Source organism: Grampus griseus (assembly GCF_964374135.1).
Source record: "Grampus griseus genome assembly, chromosome: 1".
Lineage (NCBI taxonomy): Eukaryota > Metazoa > Chordata > Mammalia > Artiodactyla > Delphinidae > Grampus > Grampus griseus.
The window spans coordinates 599181-618315 of NC_139017.1; the positions used below are offsets into that span (position 1 = coordinate 599181).

At 46.7% G+C, this 19135-nt stretch overlaps 1 protein-coding gene across 18 annotated transcripts in view; it reads right to left on the bottom strand.

The window, feature by feature from the left end:
• Positions 1 to 19135, bottom strand: part of PPP1R12B (protein phosphatase 1 regulatory subunit 12B) — a 204564-nt gene that overhangs the window by 133611 nt on the left and 51818 nt on the right. For 17 of the 18 annotated variants that reach the window (XM_082679744.1, XM_082679742.1, XM_082679743.1 and 14 more), the window contains exons 3-8: positions 15013 to 15131; positions 8591 to 8750; positions 7279 to 7423; positions 6176 to 6250; positions 4378 to 4457; positions 3521 to 3714 (exon numbers count right to left, since the gene is read on the bottom strand). In XM_082679744.1, the coding sequence (XP_082535870.1) occupies positions 3521 to 3714; positions 4378 to 4457; positions 6176 to 6250; positions 7279 to 7423; positions 8591 to 8750; positions 15013 to 15131 (773 nt within the window). Of the gene's footprint in view, positions 1 to 3520; positions 3715 to 4377; positions 4458 to 6175; positions 6251 to 7278; positions 7424 to 8590; positions 8751 to 15012; positions 15132 to 16795; positions 16885 to 19135 lie in introns of those variants that run through there. The other variant, XM_082679748.1, reaches the window with a different exon arrangement.

Consider the following 19135-nt stretch of genomic DNA (forward strand, 5'->3'; position numbering starts at 1 on the left):
ACTGCCAAACCTCACTGACACTGTCATAGGCTGACTCCTGGTGAGTCCACACCCTTTGTAGTACCCCTCATACTGACTCCGGGCTTGGCCCTGTGACTTCCTGTGGCCCCTGGGACATCAGCAAACGGGACACAGCAGAGGCCTGGAGAGTGCGTGTGCGCGGAGCTCGCCCCCTCTGATGATGGCTGGAATTCAGCTGCCGTGTGAAGCAGGGGCTGGCCTGCCTGATGACAAGAGACACACGGCCCATTTGCCCCAGACGTCCCGGCAAGCCACCAGGAAGGGAGAAGGCCACCCCTCAGCCACGAACCAACTCACCACACTCGTGAGTGTGCCGGCACCGCCACACGGACAACAGAGAAGCCGCCCCGGCAGGGCCCTTCCCAAACTACCAACCTGTGACACTGGGTGCGTACAAAGAGTTGCGCTACCTGCCACTAAGTTTTGGGATGGCTTGTTATGCAGCAGTAGATAAGTAACACGTCAAATAAGTAAAAGAAAGGGAAAAACAAATCCAAGTCAAACTGCTTACATTTACCTCAAAATATAATTAACATTCCTTACAACTACGTTTGTACGTAACACACATGGAAACTGTCATTTTATGAGGCTGTACCTGTGGAGGTTTAAAAAGAGGAGACATGCACTCAACAAGGGCCTGCTCAGTGTGTGCATGCGCGCCAGGCGGCACCTGGAGGTTCAGGCACCACCCGCTCCCCACGCCCCCGCCAGGCTGTGCCGAGCACCTGCCCTGCACAAGGCCCGGCGCTGGGCACCAGGAAGGACGCGAAGGTCAGCAGGACACACGCTGTGTCCCAGCGCCCCGCAGCTCGCTGGTGGGGAGAGCAGAGCAGACGAAGAGGAGAACCGAGGTAACACGAACGCTAAGTAGTCCAAGCAACACAAAGGCTCCAACCACAGCTACAGGAGTCAGAAGAGGGGAGGAAACCTCGTAGCTGTGACGACAGGGCTTCGCAAAGGACGCTGCTTTGAGCCAGGCTCTGAGTCAGGAGTAAAATGTCCACAGACAGAAGTGCGCAGGGAAGCCCACAGCCGCCGCCAGCTTCTGAGACTGACCCGCTGGAGCCTCGGTCTCCTCCTCGCTCCTGCCCGGCCTTCCCGACGCAGAAACACACATCCCCTGGGGCCACCCCTCCTCCACCAACTCTATCTCACCTCCCAGATCCCGTATGTAGCTCTTTTCTGACGACCCCTCCCCTGGGGAGATCCTGCCCTTGCCCCCAGCGTGAGCTTTCTGCCCCTGCTACTCCGAGGAGCCCAGATCAAAGTCGGGGGCTCGGGCACTCCACCCACAGCTGTGAGCCCCAAGTCACCTCACCTGCGGTGTCACTTTCCCATTCTAAAAAGTGGAGGCAATAATACATCACCTCAGAGTGTGGGTGTAAGGATTAAATAAAAATGTGTTAAGTGTGTCGCAAATTCAAAAGCTGTATATAGGGACTACCCTGGTGGCACAGTGGATAAGACTCTGCACTCCCAATGCAGGGGGTCCAGGTTCAATCCCCGGTCAGGGAACTAGATCCCGCATGCTGCAACTAAGAGTTCACGTGCCACAGCCCGTGTGCTGCACCTAAGGAGCCCGCCCACCACCACTAAGACATGGCGCAACCAAGTAAATAAATAAATGAGCACTGCACAAATGTGAAGCGTTGCTGTGCTCTGTGAGAGCCGCCCCATGTGTAGGCGTATTTCTGATGTATTCGTGGGAGGAGGTGAGCTCTGTGTCTTTCTATTCCGCCTCCTTGATCTCCACCCTAAAGTGTCACAATAAACCCCCAAACTCAATGCAGTGTTTTGGACTAGTGAACATCATTGGCTGCGTTTCTCTCTCTCACGTGACATGGGCTTTACTCATGTACACGCCTTCCTATCCCCCTACATCCCCGAGATACATTCAACAAAACGTTCAGTGGATGCGGCTGCCTGTCACGTGCCAGGTGCAGTGCTGAGACCTGGGAGTGACACGCTTGGAATTCCCAGCCCAAGGGCGCTGCAACCGAGAGGAATGAGCAGTGCTGGGGGCCACACGGCGGGGGGGGGGGGGGGAGAGCACAGGGAGGGGTCCCTCCTCTGCAGGTTCCTGCACGGGAAAAACCTAGAGAAGGACTCTGCAATCTGGCAGACCCTACAGCTTCTGACGGAAATCATGCAATAAACATCTGATGGCCAGGAACAAGTTCTACAGCACGAATAACTGTTCAGGGGTAGAACACTCAGGCTTGTCTGGGAACTCCAGCGATCCAGCTTGGATAGCACACATCCGCACTTACAGACAACACTGGAAAGGTCAGCTGGAGCTAGACTATGAGAGGTCTTGAAGGCCGGGCCACAGGGCTTGGGACTTACTCTGCAGGCAGAGTCAGGTAGGTGGTCATGGAAGGTTTCTGAACAGGAGTGCAGCATCATCAAGGGGTGTGGGGTGCTTCACCCCAATAGCAACGTGGAGCTGGGCTGCAGGGAACAAGAGATCTGAGGCCTGGGGACGCATCGTGGGTAATTTCAGTAGCCCAGGCAGTGCCCTCCCACTCCGCCAACACCTTGGTAGCTAACATAGTGATCCGGCACAGAACAAGTCTAGATGCTCATTCCAGACAATACTGGAAGCCTAAAACATGTAAGCACTCAGTACACAATACCAATATTACAAAGATGAACACACACAGATTTTGACAGACACTACACTGGCATTTCCAGAGCCAGCTGTGCCTGCTTAGGAACAGCAATGCAAGACTTAGTGAACAAAAGGTCGTCTCCTCCACTACAAACCTAGCTGGGCCCGTCTGTTCTACACGAGCAAAGGGTCTCTAACTTCCTCTGAGAGACGGAGACACGGACAAAGGCAGTGCTCTCCTGCAACTGAGAGAAACCACGTCAGTGAAGGCAGACCCACTTTACAAGAGCTGGGGCCCAGCAACCGAAAGAGCTGAGCATCTTCGTGATGGGCAGCCGGCGAGGGCAGAGTCAGAGGGAAACACAGACTTTACTGTTGACATAAACTGAATGTGGACTCTTTCCTCTAACTTGGTCCTCTCACTGAAGACACTGCATCTTCCCGTGGACACCAGTCTGAAGAAATAACATGCCGGTGACTGCAGGACATGGGCGGGTGAAATCTGAGTTTATCACGAGCTCCCAGTTACCCACGAGGACTACTCTGCGGCAGGGGAACCTCTACTCAGCAAAGCCCCGTGTGTCTCTTTCCTAAGTGTTGGCCTTACTGTGTATCAAAACCTCAGGCTAATGTACAGCCTGGCACTCTGACCATGCCCAGCACCCAACTCTCACCGCTGGGGTTCCTGTCTCGCCATATAACAAACGTAAGGAGCGCCATATGATGTATATCATCAATAAGAGTCATAAGGGTAAATACGATTTTGTTCCTTCTTCAATCCCCAAATCAGGAATTGAAGGAGTGCCACATAATGGGAAGGAAAAAGAAAAAGACTTGGAGGTTCTGTTTAGGGAATCGGTTCCACCTGAGGGCCCTGGCATCACCTGCCTTGTGACAAGCAGTGACCCCCCGTGCTCTGCAGACAGAGGGTCTCGGCATCACCCGCCTCCTTCTCGGCTTCTGACTCAGAAGCCTCATCTTCACCTTCGTCCTCGTCTGAGCTGGAGCTGCTGGATTCTTTGTTTTCATCCTCCATTTCTTGGGGCTTTGGTGTCTCCTCCTCATAGAGCATCTTCTCTTTGCTAAATTAAAGACGACAATTTGAGCGCAACTGAGAAAGGACACACCATTGCCTACGCTCCCTGGGGATCCGGTATGAGAAGGACAAGCCCATGAAGCTCTGTGCGGAAGCAGTAACAGAGATGTATTCAAACCCTCCTTTACGGCCGTATTCTTCTGAATCCTGGGTTTTCTGCTGACTACGGGTTGGTACTGGATTTGAGAGTGTGATAGAAGATCCAGCAAGTTTAACACACAGGAACAGGAGGGCTGTGCATCTTCATGATGAGTGAGCAGGTAAATACTTTTTAATCATTTAACAAATGTTTACTGAGTGCTTCTCACACGCCAGGACCATGCCAGGCGACAGTATGGTGTAAACAGAACAGACACGGCCCCTGAGCTCAGACCTTCTAGGTAGGGAAGGAGTTGGGACTAAGAACCCTTCAGCCGGGAAAAAAGCAATGCACACAGTCTCCGTTAATTCACAAATTTAAAACACGCCCACCCACTCTCAGTGTCCCCCCCCCAAGTCAATGCCACTCACCTCCTTGCCCCTCAAACATTCCCACGTGTTTAAAGATCATTTGGCTACAAACACGGGGTCTCTTCACTGGATAAATTCTCAAGCTAAACGTGTCACACTCAGCAGGGCTCATCCCATTTCTCAAACCCAAATATCTTACTTCTTAAAGAGTCTACCGTGCAACTTGCTGTTCAGGTCCGACTCAATGAGCTTATTCCGTGTCTCTTTTTCACTTCGAAGCTGGAAATTGAGAAAACAGAACAAAGGGAAGATGTTGACTATTGGTAAAAAATCAGCAGCCACGAGAAAAACTAAAATGGCCCCTGTTACCGGACCAACACCAAAGCGGGGGAGAGGACTGGGGAGAAGGGAGACACATCAGCTGTGTGCTGCGTCTCCTTGGAAGATAATGACAGAGGAAGATTCTCATTCAATAAGAGGAAATCCACAGCGTTAGAGCTTCAATGAAAACTGCCCCATCAAATATCCAAACCCAATCGTCCCAAAAAGCCTAGGTGTAAAGGATAAAACGCCAGAAGTACCTCTGAAAGAACTCTTCATGATCCGTATACTGAATTACGTTGGCAACGGTTCTAAAGAAGAAGCAGGTGCCAAATGGGAAATAAGCCCTTGGAAAAAACTGTCCGGTACTTGCTCTAGACAAAATGTACTTAAATGCCTGGACCCCAAAGTTATGCAGGGGGCAAAGGCAGGCACCATTCCCAGTAGCATAGAAATGTTGTTTAGTGAGGATATTACTCATGTACAAAGACCGAACCATGCTGGGTAAAGGATACACGAGAACTCTCTACTATTTCCACAACGTCTTTGTAAGCTTCAAAATTATTTCAGAATAAAAAATTTAAAAAACAACAAACACCTAACCATGCAAATGATCATCTTATATTAGGAAGGCTGCTGCTGCCCAGAAATCGATTCCAGCTGCTCATCAGAGGGGACAACTGAACCGCAAGCTGCGTCTGCGCTCTGGGTCTGCAGCTTTCCCAGCCAGCCCTGAAGAAATGAGCGTCTCCACTCCCCAGTCCAGACGGTGCTGAGCACAGCGGAGGGCAGGACAGCTGATCTGTCCCGTCACTGAACCACACGGGTCTTTCATTCAGAACTGCTCTCAGCTTCTCACATTCTCCTGAACTCGAGCTCACGTGCCCTGAGCCACAGCCCACGCAAAGGAAAACACAAGGAAAGCTAGTGATTTTTTTCTGTCCTACTCTGCTTAAACAGGAGATTCTCAAGGCCCTAATGTGACTGACTTTATCCTCCTCACCTAACTCCTCCTCTCTCTTTCGGGTAGAGTGTGACTCACTCCCTGTTCACTCGAGTATTGGCAGGGTTTTCCACCCTGCAGTCTGGACGAGGGCACCATGCTTCCATGGTCCTCCTGTGCTGCACGAAGCAGAAGGGCACAGACAACCAAACCAGCAAAGATCTAGAAGAAGAGGGAGAAGAGGACTGAATTTTGGATATTTGATGAACGGAATAAACATGAAGCACTGGCCAAGCGCTGGCCAATGCCAAACGTTTTCGTTTTTGTGGGTTTGTTTGCTTTTTAAGAAATATATCCCTCCCTGTAACCAATTTTCTTTCAACGAAGAAGTCCTTTCAGTCAGTAAGGAAAAGTTATGAGGTGTCCTCTACCCCTATTTGCAAAAACTTCTGACTTGAACACACCACGCTCATTTTCTAGAGCTCGAGGGTAACTAGAGTCGTCGTCGCCATCATGTTTGCCTTTCAGCTGCTTGAAGGCTCTAAGATAAGGAGGAGATAGCAAGCGAACTTTAGCAACAACAGTTTCTGGTATATTTTCTTCTAACAGACTCTGCGGATACTTCTGGAGGGAACCACTGCCATTGCTGGAATGCAGGGACGTCCAACTCCACTCTCAGCGGACAAACTACAGCTGGTGTGGCCTGTGGCGTGGACTGTCCCCCCAGACTCACCACGCTCTGCTTCTTCTGCAGCATCTCCAGGTGCTCCACGAGGCCCTCGTCAGCCACATCAAACGGTGTCTGGCCCTGGCAGAGAAAAGGGGCGCCATGACCAATCGGAAGCAGACGCAGCGATCACGGGACTTTATCAGAGAACTAGTGGATGTCCACTGTATGCCTCTGACTCCAGTGACAGCTGCTTCACTGACTAGTCTACTCGACACCGTGGTAATACCTTCATCTATCCCAGAGGAAACACAACAAGAAACAGCAAACCCTAAAATACAGGGCTTTATATTTTGTAAAGCTGTATGGAGGAAATCACCACATTATTTCTAATGTTTATTGCCTCTTGGCAAATGATCAACTGAAATCTCTACTTGTACCTATTCTAAAATGCTCTTGATTGCTATGATAAATTCAACAAAGGGCTCTTAGAAGCCTCAGAAGGAGGTCCAGGGCACGGGTGCACTAAAGACTAAGTCCCAGGAATCACCTCCCTTTAAGTGAGAGAAGGGTTGTCTCTTAGGAAACAGCGCAGTTAAGGACCCTAACCCATAATGTGAGAATGAACCCTGGGTCCGGAGAGATGGGAGGTAGATAAGAACATCTACGAAGTAAAACGCCATGTCTCTGGATTCCTAGAAAACCAGCAGATGTAGGGATAGAAGTTGCAGGACTTCTGTATCGCTTCAAGCGCGGCTGAAGAAGACTTTCAGCCAAACTGCAGGATCTCATCGTTACAACGTTTTTTAACAACTGGATGTGACTAGGGCTCAGCTATTAAGTCTTTGAATTAAAAGTAAAACCAAAGTATTTCACAGTTCACCACAGATAGTGGCCTTGGGCTTCCCCACTGCTCATTTCTGCTACGGGGGAAAATCTTTTTTTTTTTTTCCTGTGTGTTTGCTTTAGGGGCTTCAGCATAAACAGACGCAGCAGAGCGGCTCAGTGGAGCTTGATGTTACAAAGCCAACGTGTCTGCGTGGATAACGGGGCGGGAAGAAGAACTACAGCTACCAGGGATGCCCAAGCCTGGACAGCAAGCCTGGTCACTTAGCAGGGACTTGAAGCCTTTTGTTCCCGAGCCCCGTTAGAGGGTGACGCTCACTAACCAGTTTGCTCCTGACGTCCATGTCACAGAGGGCTTCTGCCAGGATGGAGCACGCCTCCTTCACCCCCCAGTGTGCGGCGGCATGGAGCGGGGTCCAGCCGTCGCGGTCCTGGACATTGAGCTCATAGCCAGCCTGAGTCAAAAGTCTGAGGAGAAACCCCAAACCAGCCATTACGTGCTCGGTGGCAGAGCTCTGTGCCACACCAGCGGCCACCCAGCTGGCGTTTCAGGCCCTGCCCTGCGCCGCCACCCGGCCGCTACGGCCCAGCTCGGCGCCAGCTACTGCCTGAGAGCCGCCACGGGTAAGCTTCAACCACCCTCGGCCAGAGGCCGCGGTGCTCCGTGGCACACCCATGTCCCACCACGCAGGCACCTGAGGCCAGCCAGCGCCTAGCTCAGCTCCGTCAGGGGGTGCTGTCAGCTTTCCAGCGCAGGAAGCGGCTGTCGGACACCTGATTCTCTCACTCTCTCACTAGCTCTCTGGCTGGTCTTCCCCGGACACCACGCTCGCAACTCCGACTCCACGGGAGCATGTGCAGGGGCCGCTCGCTAACGCTAAGGCTACAGCCCAGCTGTGTGCGTGGAGGACAGCGTGACTCTTGAGGCCCTGGCGGCACCGGGCGGACGCAGGCGGCCTACATCGTGGGACTCCAGACGCCGTCCAAGAAACGAGCACGTGAACATGCTGCCAGGCAGAAAGGTGCACCGACACTCACCACACAGACTAGGAAGCTCGTACTGGGTGGAACACGAGGCAGTGAGAGCATCTGGTGACAAGACACATGCGGTGCCACCAGCAGCCCAGGTACTGGGCAAGCCCAGGAGCAGAGCCATACAAAGCGGGGAAGGATGTAAAGGGAAAGGGGAACAGGCAGAGAAGAGCCCAGATTCCTCGTGTACGTGTGACCATCCTACTCCAGCTGGACGCTGCACACTCGAGACCTGTGTCATTAATCTAACGAGTCAAAGAGGACCAAAAGGATGGCGAGTCTGCTCTGTGCTGTGTGTCACCAGAAGGGGAGGTGCCAGGGGTGCTAACGATGAACTGTGGAGCTGGAGGCGGCCACGCAAGGTCCCCTTAGGCCAGTCCAGCTCAACTCTGCCTCACATCAGACCCGTCAGGAGAAGCTAGAGGGCGGTGTGGCGGGAGGAGGGAGGGGAAGAGTACCAGCAAACACAGAAGGAGAGACTGCGCGGCCCAGGAGGGAAGCAGCAAAGAAACGCAGCACAGCTGAAGACCTAATCCATCCCGCGTCCAAACCAACTCCTCTTCTCCCGGTCTGTGCAGCCCAGACCACGTGCGTGGACGTTACCTGAGGACCTCATAGTAGCCCTTGGCGGCAGCCACGTGGAGGGCAGTGGCCCCTGAGCGCGCCTGCCTCACATCCTGTATTTTCCCGCTGTTGAGCCACTGGCGGGCGTCCTGCAGCATCTGCTGTTCCTCTGCCTTCCTCGACTGCTCGAGATCGACCCCTGCAGAAACCAGATCCAGAGAGCCAGCATCATCAAAGGTCCCTTAGATTCAAAACACATCCTAAATACAACCACTAACGGCAGTTAGTCATCAAGTGGGGTCGTCTTCAGATTTATCTTCATTTAGAAGAGCCATGACATTTACAGACTCATCAGTAGTTTTATCAGGGTTAAATCACCAGGTTAAATAGTACTTGATGGCAGATCCATTAAGGGACCATACTTAACAGTGTTTTCAGTTTTAAGAACATAAAAACCAAAGGGAATATTATTTTATATTATAGTATTTGTACAAAGTACACATTTCAAAGTCCTTTTACATGTTATACCATTTTAGCTTCCCCACAATCCTTTGAGGTAAATATAATAGATACTGCTATCCCCACTTAACAGATGAGGAAATAAACATACAAAGGTCACGTGCCTCACTCAAGGCCACAGAACACATCAGAGCTGTCACCAGAACACTGATATCCTAGGTCCCCGTCTTCTCCTCTTTTCCACTCACTACACCTTAGGATTGGTATCAAAAATCTTAGTTTCAGGTATAATATACTTAAAAAAATTAACTACCTCTGAAGTTCATTCCCCTGTGTAGGGAAATACACGGACTGAAGCTATACGCCCCAGAGCCGAGGAGAGGTGATGCACAGTGAAACGTCCAAGGGAATGTGGATTTTGTTTCCCTTTAAAACATTATGGAGGAAATCCCAGGGTGCCTCCCTTTAGCCAACAACTCTCTAACCTCTGTGTCAGTGAAAAGGAGCTGGGGTGGGGTATTCCCTGTTGCATAAAATAATGACCTGTTCCTAGGACAAACACCCCCGCCCAAGGAGTCTCACACTCATTGGTAGGCTTTACCTGTGCATGGTCTGCTCCCCTCCCTCTCAGTTCTTGAATGGGACCCTGGGAACTACCTGAGGATTATCTGTCTGATTTGAGGAGATGGATGGGGGGAAGAGGTAACTGATTTATTTTATTTCTTCCTTTTTTTTTTTTTACAGCTTTATTGAGATTTAATTGACATATAACTTCGTATAAGTTAAAGGTGTACAACACCTATATACCGCATGATTACCACAGCAGTTATTAAATACCTCCATCACCTCACATAATTACCATTTCTTTTTTGTGGTGAGAACATTTAAGATCTCTTGGCAACTTTCCAGTATATAATACACTATTGTTAACCATGGTCACCTGCCGTACATTAGATCCCCAGAACTTGTCCATCTTATAACTGGAAGTTGGTGCCCTCTGACCAACATCTCCCCCACTCCCCAGCCCTTGCAAACCCCCTTCTGCTGTTTCTGTGAGTTCTGCATTTTTAGATTCACATACCAGCAATATCATACAGTATCCGTCTTTCTCTGTCTGACTTATTTCACTTAGCATGATGCCCTCAAGGTCCATGCACGTTATCATATATGGCAGGACTTCCTTCTTTCTCGTGGCTGAATACTATTCTATTAGCTACAGTATAAATAGATATATATACACATACCACGTCTTCTTCATCCATTCATGCATACACTGACACTCAGGTTGTTTCCTATCTCAGCTACTGTGAATAATGCTGCATTGAACACGGGAGTGCAGATATCTCTTTGAAATTCTGATTTCATTTCCTTTGGATATACACTCAGAAGTGGAATTGCTGGATCATATGGTAGTTCTATTTTTAATTTTTTAAGGACCCTCCATACAGTTTTCCACAGTGGCTGCACCGATTTACATTCCCACCAGCAGTGTGGGAGGGCTCCCTTTTCTCCACACCCTCGCCAACACTTGTTATTTCTTGTCTTTTTTTTTTTTGCAGTACATGGGCCTCTCACTGCTGTGGCCTCTCCCGTTGCGGAGCACAGGCTCCAGACGCGCGGGCTCAGCGGCCATGGCTCACGGGCCCAGCCGCTCCGCAGCATGTGGGATCCTCCTGGACCGGGGCACGAACCCGTGTCCCCTGCATCGGCAGGCGGACTCTCAACCACTGTGCCAGCAGGGAAGCCCTGTTTCTTGTCTTTTTGATAATAGCCATTCTAACAGGTGTGAGGTGATTGCTCAATAAGGTTTTGAGTTGGACTTCTCTGATGATTAGTGACGTTGAGCATCTTTTCATGTGCCTGTTGGCCATTAAATGTATGTCTTCTTTGGAAAAATTTCTATTCAGCTCTTCTGCTTTTTTAATTGGATTGTTTGGTTTTTTGCTATTGAGTTGTATGAGTTCCCTATATATTTTGGATATTGACCTCTTATCAGATATGTGACTTGCAAATATTTTCTCCCATTCCATAGGTTGCCTTTTCATTGTGTTGATTGTTCCTTTTGCTGTGCAGAAGTTTTTAGTTTGATGTAGAGCCACTTATTTATTTTTGCTTTTGTTCCTTGTGCTTTTGGTGTAATATCCAAAAAAATCTTTGTCAAGACCAACGTCAAGAAGGTTTTCTCAGAGGAGTTTCATAGTTTCAGAATTTGACTCCATTTTGAGTTAATTTTTGTGAGCATGAAAATAAGGGTCCAATGTCCTTCTTCTGCATGTGATTATCCAGTTTTCCCAACACCATTTATTGAAGAGACTATCTTTTTCCCATTGAGTCCTCCCGGCTCTCTTGTTCAAATATCAGTTGACCGTATATGTGAGGGCTTGTTTCTGGGCTCTGCAGTCTGTTCCATTGGTCTATGTGTCTACTTTTCTGCCAGTACCATACTGTTTTGATTACTATAGTTTGTAATCAGGAAATGTGATGCCTCCAGCTTTGCCTTCTTTCTTTGGCTATTCAGGGTCTTTTGTGATACCAAGTTTTAGGACTGTTTTTCTATTTCTGCAAAAAATGCCACAGGAATTTTGATAGAAATTGCATTGAATCTATATATGGCTTTGGGTTGTATGAATGTTTTAACCATATTAATTCTTCCAATCCATGAACATAGGATATCTTTCCATTTGTGTTTTCTTCAGTTTCTTTCATCAGAGTCTTACAGTTTTCAGCGTACAGATCTTTCACCTCCTTAAATTTATTCCTAAGTACTTTATTGTTTTTGATGCCATTGTAAATGGAAATGTATTTTTTACTTCTTTTTCAGATAGGTTGTCATTATTGTATAGAAACGCAACTGATCTCTGTATACTGATTTTGTATTCTACAACTTTACCAAATTTGTTGATTAATTCTAAGTGTTTTCTGTTTGAGTCTTTAGGATTTTCTATACATGAGATCGTATCATCTGTAAACAAAGACAACTTTACTCCTTGCTTTCTGATTTGAATGCCTTTTATTTCTTTTTCTTGCCTGGATAGGACTTCCCGTACTATGTCGAACAGGAGTGGTGAGAGTGGGCACCCTTGTCTTATTCCTGATCTTAGAGGAAAAGCTTTCAAACTTTCACCACTGAGTATAACGTTAACTGTGGGCTTGTCGTATGTGGCCTTTATTATGTTGAGGGACATGCCTCCTACAATCAGTTTGTTGAGAATTTTTATCACAAAAGGATGTTGTATTTTGTCAAATGCTTTTCCTGCATCTGTTGAGATGATCATATAATTTTTATCTTTCATTCTACTAATTGGTATATCACTTTTATAGATTTGCATATGTTGAGCCATCCTTGCATCCCAGGGATAAATCCCATTTGATCATGGTGTGTGATCCTTTTATTGTGCTGCTAAATTCAGGTTGCTAATATTGTGTTGAGAATCTTTGCATCTATATTCATTGGGAATATTGGCCTAGAGTTTTCTTTTCCTGTAGTGTACCCATCTGGCTTTGTCATCAGGGTAATGCTGGTCTTGTAAAAAGAGTTTGAAAGTGTTCTTTCCATTTCAATTTTTGGGGAAGAGTTTGAGAAGGACTGGTATTAATTCTTCTTTAAATGTTTGGTAGTATTCACCAGGGAAACCATCTGGTCCTGGGTTTTTCTTGTTGTTTGATTACTGATTCAATCTCCTTATTTGTTATTGATCCATTCAGATTTTCTATTTCTTCCTGATTCAGTCTTGGTAAGTTGCACGTTTCTGAGGATTTACCCGTTTCTTCTAGGTTATCCAATTTGTTTGCACACAATTGTTCACAGTAATCTCTTATGATCCTGTGTATTCCTATGGTATCTGTTGTAATGTCTTCATTTCTCATTTTATTTATTTGAGTCTTCTTTCTTTTTCTTAGTCTAGCTAAAGGTTTGTCAATTTGTTTATTTTTTCAAAAAACATAAAAGCTCTTAGTTTCATTCATATTTTCTATTGTTTTTCTGGTCTCTTATTTCAATTATTTCTGCTCTGATCTTTGTCATTTTCTTCCTTCTGTGAATTTTGGGCTTAACTTGTCCTTCTTTTTCTAGTTCCTAGAGGTGTAAAGTTAGGTTATTTGAGATCTTTCTTTTTTCCTAAGGCATGCATTTATCGCTATAAACTTCCCTCTTAGAACTGCTTTTGCTACCTCCCACAAGTGTTGGTAATGTTGTGTTTCATTTTCGTTTGTTTCAAGATATTTTTGGATTTTTCTTTTGGTTTCTTCTTTGACCCGCTGGTTGTTCAGTAGCATGCTGTTTAACCTCCACAGTCTGTGAATTTTCCAGTTTTCCTCCTGCTGTTGATTTCTAGTTTCATACCACTGTGGTCAGAAAATATACCTGGTATGATTTCAGTCTTCTTAAATTTGCCAAGACGTGTACTGTGGCCTGTCATATGACCTATTCTGGAGAATGTTCTGTGTGCCCTTGGCAAGGAGGTTTGTTCTGCTGTTGGATGGAATGTTCTGTATGTCTACTCGGTCCATTTGGTCTAAAGGATAGTTTAAGTCCAGCGTTTCTTTGTTGATTTTCTGCCTGGATGATCTATCCATTGTTGAAAGCAGGATACTATCATTGTATTATTGTCTATTTCCCCCTTCAGCTCTGTCAGTATCTGCTTAATATATTTAGGTGTTCCGATGCTGGGTGCACATGTATTGTATTCACAATTATTACATCCTCTCGATGAACTGAAAGGGGTATAACTGATCTGGAACAGACCAGAATTCCACACACAAAGAGTTAACAGTGCTGCAAAGGTAAGCATACATATGAATGCCTCTTCCAACAGAGTATACTCCTTAATGGAAGAGTCAGAAATTAAAATCAAAACTACTATTAAAAATCCAGTTTATTTTTAAGAAGTCACTTGTAAATTGTAACACCAATCTGAGGAGATAAGGCTGAGTGGCACTTGATGGTAAATTAGGCATAAAGTTCTTCATTTCAATATGACACAAAAACTATACACAGTATTCATACAAGTATTTTCTGCCCTAGAACATCATTATTTTAAGGCAGGGGTCAGCATACGTTCTATTTAGGGCCAGATATTAAATAAATGTTTTCAGCGTTGCAGGCCATTTGGTCTGTCACAGCTATTCAGCTCTGCTGTAGGAGCGCAAATGCAGCTTTGGATAACATGTGAGCAAACGGATATGGCCAGGACTGGCCCTGACTGTTCTAAAGCATCATGTCAGAAAAGGTCACTGGAGAGAAATCTTTTGGGCTCAACTGCAGATTGTGGGTAAAGCGGTTTAACAGAAAGACTACACATCACTATAAACCATGTCCACAGAGTTTTGTGGTGGTTCTAGCAAACGCCCTAAGACCTGTCCTCCCTGCTAACTAAGGAGTGTTATTTGCTACTTTTTTAACTAAAAGAACCCAAAGACCTCCAGTAGCAGAATCCTGACCTAGTCTCTGAAATGGATTCTTCTGAAAATATAAAATAAGTTCTTTCAGAGTTTATTCTTCTAAGTTAGCTTCCTTACCGTGACAAACTACCAAAATAATTTTCATGATTAGTATGGTTAAAGATCATTTCAGAGGTTGCAATAAATACCTCAACCAGCACCACTTTCAGCTCTCATCAAGAGAAAAGATGCAAAGTCATAAGCAGAATTTGGCCGGTACTCAAAGGGACACTGTATCTCATCCTTTCTTTAGACTTCACAGTGTGGAGCAAAGTCCACACCGTGTACACGGAGTAAGACACGCTCATGCCCCTCCTCAGTCTAACCTGCATCATCAAACAACAGTCACGTCGCCTAACTGCACAATGGGTACACAGCCCCAGAATGGAAAAAACAAGGACGGACTGGCCCTCCTTTTGGCATCTGGCCTATTGTTGTGTGAGTATTAAGAGGGTATGTGATGTGGGTAATGATGACTAACGCTGTGCGGGTAGACCCAACCTTCCTATCACACTACAGCGCACGGCCCTGCACAGCAGAGCCTCACCTACCCCCTAGCTTACCTTGCTTCTTCACTTGCTGCAGAAGAAGATCCTTCATGGCAGGCTCTTCTGCGAGGTCAGAGGGGACTTCCCCTTCACTGTTCACAACACCCACGCTGGCTCCATGGTTAATGAAATACCTGTGCAGACAAGATCCAGAATCAAGGTTCTCTCTCCAGTCTAACATCAGCTTACACTCCTATCCCTGGGGTTCAATGCAGAGCACGGCCTCTGTTCTGGAATTTTTAATGTGGTCCCAGATAAGGTATTCCACTGTTAATTTCTAACTCCACTAGCCTTCAATAATTAGGATCAAAAGCTTCCCTATTTCTTGGTAAGAACAATGCCTACAAGCGGGATTTCCTTCACACTCATGTTCCTAACCCCCACCCTCTCATTCCCAGTGGACAGCAAGAGACTCTCTAAATATCACAAGGAAGACATGCAGCCCTAAAGCTCACCCACCATCCCTGGGGTCCAAACACAGGCTCCCAAAAGGACTTACTACACCTGTAATATTGAGAATGAGAGTTCCCAGAAGACACGTAAAGAAGTAATTCTCACAGAAACTTTCCCAATGCCACATTAAGAGTATATTAAGTAGTGTTGGGGCATGAAAACAGAAAAATAAAGGACGAATTAAAATTTTCATCAATCTGCCTAAATTACGTCTTCATAGAACTCTCCCTTCAACCAGCCAGGTATATGAAATCTACACTCTAAGAAGAAACTAAATTACTGAGGAAACAAATTGTTCTATTCTAAATGATTAAATTCTATATTGAAATATAATACTTGATCCTAAAGAAGAAAGGTCTGACAATTTTAATACCTTACATAGATCCTTTTTGATTTTCAAAGTACTTTCACGTAAAATTATATAATGAGTCTTAAACAATTTTATGAAGTAGGCAAGGTGGGTACTATTAGGGGGCAAATGGCAGAGGCTATGCCCCAGTCTTTTGAATTCAAGTCTAGTTCACCTTGGCACTAAATCAAGTTACTTTTGGGCCAGTGAGAATCCCAATTATGCTGGGAGCTCTATCAAATATAAGTATTTAAAGGAGAAAGAAAAACTGTTTAAATTAAACTTCAACGAATCAACAATTCAGTAAGCATGTACTGGTCCCCTCCTGCGTTTAAAGGTACCACTTTTTGGACACTGTAGAAGATCTTAAGAGGATAATCAACGCATGGCCACTGTATTCAAGGAGGCAGAGGAGAATCAACAAAGATTACATCAAGACCACGTTTTTGCTTTCTCATTGCCTAGTACCTAGTATAAATAGAGCTTCAATAAATGTTTTTAACTTACAGATTGATTCCACATATATGAACTCATCTCATTTTCAGCTTTCTCCATCTTTCCCTCACAGACTCAGACAGAAACAAACTCTTTCTCCTCCAAGGCTAACCTGCTCCACGTGTTTTCTTAATTGTACTGAGGCCCGGTCCTCTGTCCATCTGTTGCCCCTCATTTCCCTAATCAAGAGCTCCTCTCTTTTGGTTTCTCCCCTTCAGGACAAAGAGGATGTTCAACTACACCTCCCCAACCCTGAAAAATCAAAATGCAAGTAATATACACAGTAAGCACTCGATAAATGCTTTCTGGATGGAACTGTACCCTCTGCTCCAATCAAACTCGATGCCTCACTGAACCCAGACACACCCCACTGTCGCCCGGTCTCTCCCACAGATTGAGGAGTTTCTCCCAACTGATGAAACACCCTCCCCTTCTCCTTTCCCTGCTAGAAACTTTTCATATCTTTCAAGGTCCACTGAAAATGCCTTTGCCTGTTCTCACCAACCACACATTCCCTCTCCTTCCGTGAACTCAGTCCTCCCCAGCACTAAGTCCGCGCTCCTGTCGTGACACACGCGGGTCTCGATGCAGCTGCCCCACCAGGCTGGAAGCTACTTCAGGGCAACAGCTGTGCCCTTCTCATGGCTATCACTGCCATGAGGTCTGACGTGCTCTTTCCTCTCTTGGCAACCCACAAATACTACGTGAAATAAATAAAACATCTTAGCCACTCTGCTCTGACACCCATTCCATTCTTTACTGGATCAGGCACAATGTCACTTGGGCATACAGGCCCCTGCTTTTCCCTTTTCCGACAAGTTCTTAGACCTATGATCAGGAAGACTCATTTCTAGAAAGTAATCTGGTTCAGAAAGAGATTCTTCTTAAGTAAGGCTACCTTCCTAAACCATTTTAAGGGTGAGGAGGAAACAGGAAAAACCTCTCTAGCTTCACACTTTTACCTGAACAAGAATCCATACCAACCTATGAGGTACGATTTTTTAATTTATTATTATTTTTTTATCTTTGGCCGCACCATGCAGCGTGTGGGATCTTAGTTCCCTGACCAGGGATCAAACCTGGGTCCCCAGGGGCTTCCCTGGTGGCTCAGTGGTTGAGGGTCCGCCTGCCGAGGCAGGGGACGCGGGTTCGTGCCCCGGTCCGGGAAGATCCCACATGCTGCGGAGCGGCTGGGCCCGTGAGCCATGGCCGCTGAGCCCGCACGTCCGGAGCCTGTGCTCCGCAACGGGAGAGGCCACAACAGCGAGAGGCCCGCGTACCGCCAAAAAAAAAAAAGATACAAAAAGAAAAATGACAAAATGATCAAATGCTAATCGTATCTGAAACACTGTTCAGAGGCCCTGAGGTGAGCCAACCAAAATGAGTAGCATAAGCAACGGGGTTCTTTCGTTGTCCAGAAAATGCTGCTGCACAGATGAGTATGTAAAGATGGTCAAGTGGATACCGTCTAAGGGTGACGCACAGCAGAAGGTAAGGAGGGCCGTTCCCACCACCCCACCACAAAGGGGGTCTGGTCCAGCTCATCTTTCCTGGCCAGACTTTCATGTCTGACTAGTAATCACCTGTATGGAAACAGTAACTCTCATCAATTCATTTCACTCAAGGTAATATTTATTTGGGCAAGAGACACTTAAATTGTGAACTTATTTCCAAAGGAACTATGTTCATCCACAAAGATGAGATAAAGAAACCACCGTGAAAAAGCATTTACAATCATCCTCTGTACTCAGTTTCACAAAAGGAAGAAAAAAGAGCCTCCGTGGATCACGCCAACACGAGGGGCCCTAATTCCAAGCGTGAGCTCTGCCTGTTACCTTCCAATGGAGAAAAGTGAAATCCTTGAATTGATGAGATTTGATAGCTCAAAATCACAAACAAGCCACCTGAACAAATAATCAAATATCAATGATGAGGGACTAACATGTTCTATAAATGTTTCTAAGATACAGTTTTCAAGTGAAAATGGAAACCTCTGAGGAAGCCACCTTAACTCCTCAGCATCGGAACGTTGGTGAATGGGTTAGGCTGAGAATCAGAGCCCTCCCGTGAGACCCTGCGAAGGGGCAGCCCGGCGAGAGGAGGCGACTGATTCACGGAACCAGAACGGAGACAGGATAAAACCGCGCTGCTGACTCCTGCTGGCGGTGGGGCCAGTCCAGCCACCCGCTTTTTAGAACAAGAAGCCCAGTCAACACCAGTGCTTCGGCCTGATCTTTCTCTGCCTCTGACCCTGCCGTTGTCTGACTTCCCCCACTGGGCACCCTCCCCCAGGACACCCGGGCAAAGTAGTTTCTGTGGGAGGCCATTCCCAGGCCTCTGCAGAGCTGTTTGCTGAACAGATGAAATGTAACGGAGCTCTAATCCTACTGAAAGTGGCCTTAAGACAAGCAACTGCATCTTCAAAGGACCACAGCATATCATGATTTTATTTAGAGAACTTGCCTTAGCAATCTACACTTACTCTCATGTAGAATACACTCAACTGCCTCATTTTAAAGATGTTTTAAGTGCCAACGTCTCTTTCTATTTAAAAATAACCTCCCTGACCACTCCTTCATTCAACAGACATCTACTTAGTGCCCCTTCCAGCCCAGACACTATGTGGTTGGGATTCTTCTGCCCAGGGAGGGGCCCCGGCTGTGCTGGAGGCTGGTCTCAATGAGGGCTGGGCTGGGGGTGGGGGGGTGTGCGTGCCCCTCGCACCCTTCCTTTGCTCGGACGCTTGTCTCTCACTCTTCTGCTATTACCTACGTGAATTCTGTGACCAGCAGCCAGGCATTCTCCACCTTCATTTGTATTAAGCATTGCTTTTTTTAAAAA